This window comes from Cucurbita pepo, chromosome LG03, assembly GCF_002806865.2.
Source record: "Cucurbita pepo subsp. pepo cultivar mu-cu-16 chromosome LG03, ASM280686v2, whole genome shotgun sequence".
Lineage (NCBI taxonomy): Eukaryota > Viridiplantae > Streptophyta > Magnoliopsida > Cucurbitales > Cucurbitaceae > Cucurbita > Cucurbita pepo.
The window spans coordinates 2,205,844-2,216,614 of record NC_036640.1 but is presented as its reverse complement, the minus strand read 5'-3'; the positions used below and the strand labels follow the sequence as shown (position 1 = coordinate 2,216,614).

Genomic DNA, 10,771 nt, shown 5'->3' with positions numbered 1-10,771 from the left:
TTTTTTTTTTTTTTTTTTTTTTTTTTTTTTTTTTTTTTTTTTTTTTTTTTTTTTTTTTTTTTTTAATTATAAAAAAAAATGTTCTTTAAATTTTGTGAAGCTTTGTTCTTGATGGGTTGATTGGAATTCACACCTAGAGATTAAGAATGTTGGGCCTACATGAGCTAAAGATTCCTTTCGGTTGAATATTTAGGGTTTTTGCTCGTGTTCGATGGGAGAATGGTTATGACTTTGCTTTTCGTTGTTCTACTGTTTGAAATATGTCGGTTGTTTGAAGTTTTGGGGTTGAGTTGGGTAGGACCATACCCAATTGATTGGATCTGATTGTATCTTTGAGTTTCGGGGTAATACCATGATTGTCGTAAAAGGAAGTGGGTTGTGAACCTATTGTCCAGAGGAGTTAGGTTGCTTCGGGTCATTATTTGCACGCTTACTCAAAAAAACATACACCCTTAATGTGAGATCTCGTATCATCAGTTGGAGAGGAGAACGAAATATTCCTTCTAGAGGTGTAAAAACCTCTCCCTAATAGATGCGTTTTAGAACTGTGAGGCTGGTGGAGATACGTAATTAGCTAAGGTTGACAATAATTACTAATGGTGGGTTTGGGCTGTTACAAATTATATCCGAGCCAGACACCGAGCAGTGTGCTGTGAGGACGCTGACCCTCAAGAGAAGGGGAGGTTGGATTATGAGATCCTATATCGGTTGGGGAGGAGAACGAAACATTTCTTATAAGGGTGTGAAAACCTCTCCCTAACATATGTGTTTTAAAACCGTGAGTCTGACGGCGATGCATAACGGGCTAAAGTGGACAATATCTGATAGCAGTGAGTTAGGACTGTTATACTTAACTTTGGAATTCCTATAATTGAGACGTTGTTTTAATTAATTCACGTACATCTCTTTTATTCGTATATTATTAATTAAATGGCCACTATTTGATAATTATGAGATTAAATACATTGATCGATTAGTTAATATATCAAATCCCACCATTATTATGATTTGAATATAACTATTTAGAAATCATTTTAGATTGACTTCCAAAATTATCCTTCTTATTATTTTATTATTTTATTTTGTTCTTACTCCAATCACATCACTCTCTTAACCACATTATATATATATATATATATATATTTAAATTCCATTTAAAATTTTCTTTATGTTAAGAAACATATTGAAGGATATGGGCCAGGCCAATGTTGGGCTCTTGGGTAGTTCAAAGCCCAATTAATTTATCTAGAGCCCAATTAAGCCCAAGATCACTATTAAGCCCAATTAAGCCCAAGATCACTATTAAGCCCAATTTTGTCAATTTATACAAAAAATTGTGAAATAAATAAATAAATTAGACAATAATTTAAAAAAGAGAAAGGCTTGGAAAAATAATTAAAATAAATAAATAAATATTAGAATTTGGGTGTCACACCCGATGACCCGAACATTACCTACTTGTTCTGAAACGTTTCTAACAGTGAAGATCCGATACCAACTCGAGTTATTTCAATATACTCTAACCCCTATGATATGTACCGAAAAAATAAAAAAATATTTTATCGGTATAAATAGTAATTAATTAGAAGTAAAAATAAAAAATTTGAAGGTAAAGAGGTAAAAAGTAAAAAAACATCCGTCAGATTGAGAATGGTTATATTGGTCGGTAGAGAAAGCCAAGTTGCTGATTTCTGTGCATCGTTTTTTGAAGCTTCCCTAATCCACGTACTCACCATGCACTTTTTCATCAACTTCCAACATTTTATTTTTTATTTTTTATTTTTAATTCTTTTTCTCTCTCTAATTTAAATATTTTCTATTTATAATATTTTTTTACTATTTTGTTTTGTTTTTATTCGTGTGAAAATATTTGTAAATGTTTTTTAAGTTATGGTTGGAAATGCAAATGTTGTCTTGTACTTGAAAAAAGTATTGGAGCAATATTTTCATTGGTATAAGATTTTTTTTCTTTAAATCGAGTAATGTTTGAGCGTTTTCTGAGCTGTACTCTTTTTTTCCCGCTCATTCCAACCATACCCACAAAACAAAAAAATCGATGGCTTATGTTTGCGATACTAATGCATCGTAAAATCGAAAAGAAATCACGTTGAGTTGACTAAATGGTACGAAAACATAAATACTTTGAAAAAATGTGTCATAGGCGAAGCCACTGCTAGTAGATATTGTCCGCTTTAGCTCGTTACGTATCACCGTCAGTCTCATAATTTTATAATTACCCGTTTCTTCAATACTCACAAACATGTAGATAGTTGCTTATTTAACTCGAGATTTCACGTTCGAGCTACAAACTCATAAGATTAGTATTTTTTTTTTTTTTGTAATATTTAGAAATTAGAAGGGCTAAAGAAAAAAAAAACATTTTGAAAAATAAAAAGGTTGTCTTGTACGAGATTTGGTAGCCGACAATAAGTTGAAAATTTTAATGTAAAGAAACAACTAAACAAATCTTTAGGGCTAAATCTCTGCCTTTGTCTCATACGAAAAATGTTGGCTGTTTTTTTCCATTAGCTCACATATATTTTATTTACTCAATGAATTATTGGTCATATCATATTTTCCCTCTAATCAAACTATTATTTTTCCGCTTCTAGCGACTTCTTCCCCTCTCCATCCCCGGGGCTCGGGACAAAGAATATTCCGTTTAAATTTCCTTTTCGATTCCCGTTTCCAGCTCTTCTCTCTTTTCGATCCCGTTTAGTATAGACCTTCAGAGGTTAAACGAACCTCCCTATTTTAGGTCTTATATTAATAATTATGAAGGTGACGTGGAATGATTAATTACCTCGAATATTTACCTACCAGATTCCATTTGACGAACGTCAAAAGCTTTAATTTGACGCGGTATTAAAATAATTAAAAGCTTTTACATGACCGAAAATAAGAAAGTAGGCACACAAATTTGTAACCCTTTTTTGAATATTGGTTGAAGAATATATTATTTTTGTCTAATGTGTCATCAATTGTATTGTACTAATTAATATTTACATGTCAAGTTGTTGCATATTTTTAATAATAATTAAAACTACTGAAAATAAAATTTATAATAATTAAATGAAAAAACAAAAATTATTATAATTAAACTTATTTTTTTTTATATAGAAAAATCAAATATTTAAAATTATTATATTAATCTTATTGTAGAGTCACATTAATGATAATTATTCTTCTTAATTAAATTCTATTATTTCATGTTTATTTTTAAGATTTAAACTTTATCAAAGAATTTTTTTTTGAAAATAGGGTTTTCCTTTTGAATTTTGTTTAAAATTAAAAAAAAAATAGTTACAAAACTCGTGAATAAATAATATTTATTGTACGAATCGACTAAAGTGTAAACCTTACCTAAAAAATAAACCGACATTATGGGACGAAACCTCGTCTTTTCAAATATAATATTCTAGCTTCGAACCAACTTTTAATATCAACACGAACCTCAACAGAATTTAGGTTTCTGATAATTTTTCGAATGTAAACCCTAATTACTCGTTCCATTCATACAAGGCAAGAAATGGGTCCATTTCTTTCATGTTGTTTTAGGGTTAATTTAAATGGTTTCCCATGACATAAAAAAACCAAAAAATAAGAGAAATTAAAGAGAAAAAGAGAGATATTTATGTATATAAATATGGAAATGGGTATTGTTTGAAGGTTTATGATAAAGTTTTGTGTTTTTTTTTTTAAACAGAGCCAAAGTAAAACCAAACCCCAAATTAAACATAAACATTAAAAAGAGGAAAAAAAAGGCAAATGATTTGAAAGACAGAGATTTGTTATGAATTGTCTTGTTGGTCGGCGCTGTTGTTTGTTGCTGCTTGCTGCTGGTAGCTGCTTTCTTTCCTAACTCATGTCGGTCTTGAAACCTGTGACACCAAAATTCCACACTATAAGCTCAATCATCATCATTATTAGCTCTCTCTTTAGCCTTTGTTTTTGTGTTGTTCTTTGTTCATTCATTGAATGTGAGTTGCAATTTAAAGAATGCCTAAGATTATAGTTTCCTATCCACTCAGACAAACTTCATGGAATCCTGGAAAGTTCCTTTCTTTTTTGTCTTGTATTTCACCCGTTCGTGAATTTTGAATCACGAGCGAGCTAAATGTGATGAACAATGTACCCTTTACTTTTCTGAAGCTAAGAGTTTGAGTTCATGTCTTGTGTTTTACCTGTTCGTGAATTTGAGTCACGAGTAGGATAAACGTGATGAAGAAAGTATCTATTGAAGCTAAAAGCTCGATTTTGAGCTGAAAAAAAATGATGGGTTTGTTACGTTATTTGGAGTCGGTGAGATCTCGACACTGTACCTTTGTTAGTCGTGTTCTAGATTTGAATCTTGTGGAATTGAAATGAAATAAAAGGGGTAATGGGTCATATGGTTTCTTTTTGATTCTTTCCTTTCTAATGAAAAAGATTCCTAGTCAATTCATTCATGGTCCTAGTATGTACTTTTAGTCCTGAAATTGAGGACATCATTTGTATAAATTAACACCCAATTATGGTGTGTTTTGATGTTTCGTGTTCGTGTTCTTATCTTTTAGCTCAAAGAGTGGACTCGAAGAGTTCGAACATCTGATCTTTTGATCGTTAATATATACCTTAACGAATTGAACTGTATTCAGATAGCTCAAGCTTCGTAAACCCACTTCCCGACTCTCTCTTAATAAGATCATATTCCTCCAAATCTAAGTGTATCCGTCTAGGTTATCTTCTAATTCAGCACTACACAAACTATTCCAAAAACCCTATTTCTTAATTGATTCAGTCAATTCATCCCAGAAAACAAAATAAGAATCTAACAACAAAACTAAGATCTCTTTATTTCAACAAAGCAATTGAAAAGCTTCGATAATAATTTATGTTCGTTATTATCTAAGAAACACCTGAATTCTCAGTCAGATTCCAGAAATAACGATTCGGTATTGAAAATCAACCCTAACAGGAACATAATCAACAAAGGAAAGCAACATTATAAAATTTAATCTTCTCGAACGAAATAATTATCGAACGAAACGATGAAATTGGGGAGTAATTACCAGAAAATAGCTTTCACCATGCTGCAAAGAGTGCAGAGAGATTCCAAATTCATTGGTAAGAACTGGTAGTCCTGATGAATGAACCAACACTGTCTCTTGCCCAAACATTGCCTTCATGTCCACTGGCCCTTTTGGCACTTCTGTCGGAACTCCATTTATGAATATTATAATATTATACCCTTCAAAAAAAAAAAAAAAAACATCAAAAACCCTATTAAACAAAAAAAAACACATTTTTGAACTGTTCCGATCAAAAACCGAGTCACCGAAGGTTGAGGATGGAGTCTCAGATTGGCTAATTCAGGGACGATCATGGGTTTATAAGTAAGTCGGTAGGAGGTCTTTTGGGGAAGCTTAAAACAAGGTTACGAGAGTTTATGCTGAAAGTGGACAATAAGATACGGTTGTGGAGATCCGTGATTTCTAACACGAAGAACAAGCTCAAGCTCAAGAACGAGCTGTCACATCATCAAAAAGTTTTCACCTTTAATCCATTAGAACCATACCTGATTGAAACTCCAAGTTTAAGGTTTCCGGCGGACAAAAAGACGGCGCCACACCCATCTGCTGATCAATTTCCGACAAACCCATATGACCCACCATGGAAAAACACCCACTTTCACTACTACCACCGCCGCCACCGCCACCAGAAGCAGAGGACGACGACGACGACGACCCACCTCCGAAGTAAGAGGAGGAACCAGCAAAATTCATAACACCACTATTGTAGCGACCGCCGTTACCGCCACCACCACCACCACCGCCGCCGCCGCCGCCGCCGGTAGCTTGGTGAGTGGCGGCAGCCTGAAGCTGACGCTGGCGGCGGCGAGACCGGGAGCGGCGATTCTGAAACCAGTAGAAAACATTGGCGTCGCCAACAGAGCCAAATTTCTCAAGCAGCTTTCTAATTCTGACCGTCTCATCTTTTGGTGGATTCACCATTCCACTATTGAAAATAGATTCAAGAATCAGAATCTGCTCCGGCTTCGGCGTCCACCGTGACCTCACCGGCTCCGCCCTCTCGGAGCTATTCGGATCATCGCCGTGATTTTCCATTACAAAGCCAAAAATGTGGTTTTTTTTTTTGCTACTCCGATCAGAAATATATATATATATATATAGATAAGAAGAGATTGGTAAGATTAATTATTGCCCTTGGTGTTTTGGAAAACTATAATTTATACACTTAATAATTCCCAACAATATTCTTGATTTTAACAAATTAATATTGGATTCCTTGGATGATAGAATTGTCTTTTCACACTCCAAAATTACGAAAATACCCTTTAGCTATATAGCTAGTCTCGAATGAAAATACTGTCGTAATTTTCGTCTAATATTTCGTCTCCTACGACGATTTTGAAATGTTTTTGGAGGGTCGATGGTAACATTTGCAAATAAAATTTATTTACGAATTCGAGCATAGTTTATGTGAGATTCCACGTCTGTTGGGGAGGAGAACGAAATATTTTTTTTTTTATCCGTGGAAACCTCTAAAACTTAAGAATAAGCTCAAAAGGATAATATCTGCTAGCGGTAGACTGATACAGGAAAGCAAAGACATTGAACATATCCCTTTTGGTGGTTGATAAAGGAGTATTTGTGTAAGCTAAGCTAAGCTATCCCCTAAAATTGTTGAAGTGGTGGGTAATATCATTAACAATGAACAACCCTCTTCCTAGCTTCTAAATCATTATCTCTTTAACCCAATTTCCAATTTCAAATCCTATAATTTCATCCAATACCCATGTTTTAAAACGTTGTCGACTATCGCCTCACTCTCCTTGGACACCCAATGTCCTCACTGGTATACCACCTAATATCTATCTCTGATACCATTTGTAACAGCTAAGTCCACTTCTAGTAGATATTGTTAGTTTTCAGCCTCACTTTTAACCCACGTCCCTATTTTATTTTAAAGTTTTGACTTTCTTTTAACCTTACTTTATTTCAATTTTTACCCCACTTTTGGTCATCAATGAATGAGTTAGCTTTCAACCCTTCAAAAGTACACTGAATTCATTGTCAAATTTGAAAGGTTTTGGAAATTGTAAGAATTTTTGGCCATTCAAAAGAATACAACATTAATTATTTTTTTTAAAAAAAAAATTAGCTTAATTGACTTTTAATTATGGATAAGAATCAAATAAGGACATTGAGAGTCCATTAGTATGATACAAAGAGATACATGAATGAACCGAAACCACGAATGAAAAAGACGATAAAAGTTACCGTCTATACCAATTAAAAAAAATTAATAATTTAAATTTATGATTTGAATTAAATTTTTTAAAAATAAAAGATATAATAACATTTCTTTTTAAATATTATTTAAAAAATTCTTTAAATTGTCCTTAATTGTTAATTAATCTATAATTAACATTTAAAAAGTGAAACAAAAAGAGAGTACAAATAGTTTGTACTTATTTGGGTATTATGAAATGAGACTAATTATTAATCACCCTGTTGTGTGTAATTTTGTGCATGCATAAATAATATATATATATATATAATTAATTATTTAATTTTATTTTATTTAATTTTAAAATGGTGATTAATTTTTTAAAATAAAATTTATTTAAAATTTAAAAAATGTTAATTTTTTTTAAAATAAAATAAAATAAAAGTAGAAAAGTAATTAATGGGTAAAGATTTACAGTGAGATTAGTACTTTGGTAAAGATTTCTTACGAAATAAGAGAGATTTTTAATTGTAGGAAAAAGAGAAAGATTTTATTCAGAACATTAATTATTGCTACCATAGGCTTAATCATTTTGTTTTTTGCATCACACCCCCTCCTCTCTCTCTATATTTTAAATTTACCCTTCTACCTAACCAATAAATATTTTTAAATTTTCATTTCAACCCCTCACTTACAAACACCGCGATTACCGTTACGTTCGTAGAAGAAAACATTTGTAGCAGTCCAAGTCCACTGCAGGTTGATATTGTCCGCTTTGGCCCGTTACGTATTGTCGTTAGCAATACGGTTTTAAAACGCATCTACTCGAGAGAGATGCCCATACCCTTATAAACAAGGCTTTGTTCGGAGATCTAACAATTCATCCCCCTTGAGACCCAACCGTCCAAGTTCACCGTTAGTTGATATCGTCCGCTTTGGCCTGTTATGTATTGTCATTAGCCTTATGGTTTTAAAACGCGTCTACCAGTGAGAGATGTCCACACCCTTATACGCAATGCTTCGTTCTACTCTCCAACCGATGTGAAATTTAACAATCCATCCCTTTCGGGACCCAGCGTCCTCGTTGGCACACCACTGGGTGATGGGCTCACCCTTATAAGCAATGGTTCGTTCCACTCTCCAATCGATTCGAGATCTAACAATCCACCCCCTTTGGGACCCAGCGTTCTCGCAGGCACACCACTTGATGATGAGCTTTAACACCATTTGTAACAGCCCAAACCCATCATTAATTGATATTGTCCGCTTTGGCCCCATTACGTATCGTCATCAACCTCACGATTTTAAAACAAGTCTACTAGGGAGAGATGTCCACACCTTTATCAGCAATGCTTTATTCCACTCTCCAATCCATGTGAGATCTAACAATCCACTCTCCTTGGGACCCAGCGTCCTCACTAGCACACTGCTCGATGATTGACTCTGATACCATTCGTAACATTCCAACCCCACCTTTAGTTGATATTATCTGCTTTGGCCCATTACGTATCGTCATCAACCTCACGATTTTAAAACAAGTCTATTAGCGAGAGATGTCCACACCTTTATCAGCAATGCTTAATTCCACTCTCCAATCGATGTGAGATCTAACAATCCACCCTCATAGGACCCAACATCCTCACTAGCACACTGCTCGGTGATTGACTCTAATACCATTTGTAACAGCCCAACCTCACCATTAGTAGATATTATCCACTTTGGCCCGTTACGTATCACCATTAACCTAATACTTTTAAAACGCTACAAAAGCTAATAAAATTAATTAATTAGTTAAGTTCTTATCTCAATACGATACGTGTAGAACCAGTGGTTTTATACCTCTTCTCGAATGTCTACAACTTCCATTCTTTAAAGCTTCAAAACGTGTTGTTTATGGTAGCTTTTTGAGAAACTTCAAAGTTTGCCAAAAATGTACTATAATGTGGTTTGGGGAATAGTGTTTATATATTTATATACAATTTTTTATTTTTTAATTTAAATAAAATATTCCAAATAGCATTCTTTGTTTTTCTAGTTCGGAGTTCACTTCGAACTTTGTAACTATAATAATTATTCTTTAAAGTTCAAGAATTTCTCGAGAGATACACGAATGAACCGAGACCAACAAGACATACCGTCCTCTTCGGTAGCTCAATTATAGAAACATCATAGTTAAGTGTGTTTTACTTGGAGCAATTCTACGTGAGTAATGACAAAATATGCTGAAAGGACTCGTATTGATTCGTGGGGGTATTTTTTTACGGTTAGAAACGAGAAGTAAGTAAAGTAGGTAGGTCATAAGGGAATGTCGGAACCATTACGTGTCGAAACGTAGACGTAAATTTATAAATTAATGAAAAAAAAAAAAAGAAAAAGGAATAATAAAATAGAGATCGTGTGAAAAGGGAGACAAAGAAACGAGTTAGGGTTTCGGCGGGGAAGAAAGTGCACGTGAAAGCATGCATGGAAAGCCGCGTCACTGGAAGGAACTTAATTAATTAATATTATTAATATTAATATTAATATTATTTATTTATTAATTATTATTTATTTAAAAAATAGCAAAAATCCAAAAGCAATGGTCAAAAATATTGTGCAATTATTTATTACCTATGACGTTAAAGAACAAACATATGCCTATCACTCCCATTTTCAATTTCTTTTTTAATTTTTTAAAAATTATTATTATTATTATTATTATTATTATTTAGCTAGAATTTAAATATTATTTAATAATAAAAAAAATTAAAAAAAAAAGAGTAGAAGAACATGAACCGACTCTGTTCCTCAGCCGCGGTCTCCTGCCATCTGTGTTCCATTGTTTGTTTTTTAGGGCGCAATCCTCCTCTTGTCTCTCTCTCTCTCTCTTAGGCATAATTACCAACTTTGTTAGGCTTTTAAAAATATCTTAATCTATTGACGACGAACCCGTTCATCGAGTTTATTTGTGAATCGAATTGATGTGTATGAACGATATGTTGAACGTTAAGTGGTCGTTTAAGATAGTATTAAACTACGACGATCGATCTATGTTGAACCCATTTACGATATCATTTTCTTTTGCAACTGATATTCATATTAGAGAGGTTGTATTAAGAATATAGAATGTTCGGGAGGCATTTGGATTGATTTTAAATGGTTAAATTTGAAAATTACTTTGAAACTTGAAAAAGGGAATGGTTTTGATTTAATAAATAAAAGGGTATTTTTAAAAATGAATTATATATTATTGACACATTTAAAATATTTATTTTTGGGGGTAATTTAGACATTTATTTAAAAAGTCTATTGTCCCTTGTATTTATAGAATAATGGTTAGATTTAGATATGAAAATATTGAGATGTGTTAAAAGTTATGTATAGCATGATTAGATGTTGTTTCTCTTTGTTACTACAAGCTCTTATATTATATACTTTCATGGTGCTTTTGCTTCATCGATTTCATCGCAAAATTATACTTAATTAATACATGTACGTTTAGTTCGGGTAATCATTCTTAATTAAAGTTGAAGACCTGAGTGTTTTAAGGAGAAATCAA

The 10,771-nt window shown here is 33.0% G+C and overlaps 1 protein-coding gene across 1 annotated transcript; it reads right to left on the bottom strand.

Annotated features, from left to right (window-relative positions):
* Positions 1–3,770: 3,770 nt before the first annotated feature.
* On the bottom strand, positions 3,771–6,107 carry LOC111791782 (WUSCHEL-related homeobox 11-like). The gene is made up of 3 exons (XM_023673256.1): positions 5,558–6,107; positions 5,052–5,230; positions 3,771–3,881 (listed from the first exon to the last, which is right to left on the bottom strand). Exons 1-3 carry the CDS (start codon positions 6,105–6,107, stop codon positions 3,864–3,866), a joined length of 747 nt encoding a protein of 248 aa, XP_023529024.1. The 3' UTR covers positions 3,771–3,863.
* Between the last annotated feature and the right edge of the window lie 4,664 nt (positions 6,108–10,771).

Bases quoted from the DNA above. Each gene is read 5' to 3' on its own strand.
- LOC111791782 (XM_023673256.1), bottom strand. From the start codon at position 6,107: ATGGAAAATCACGGCGATGATCCGAATAGCTCCGAGAGGGCGGAGCCG. The intron at 5,231-5,557 runs GTATGGTTCTAA...TTTTTTTTGAAG, and splicing joins AAACTTGGAGTTTCAATCAG to GGTATAATATTATAATATTC.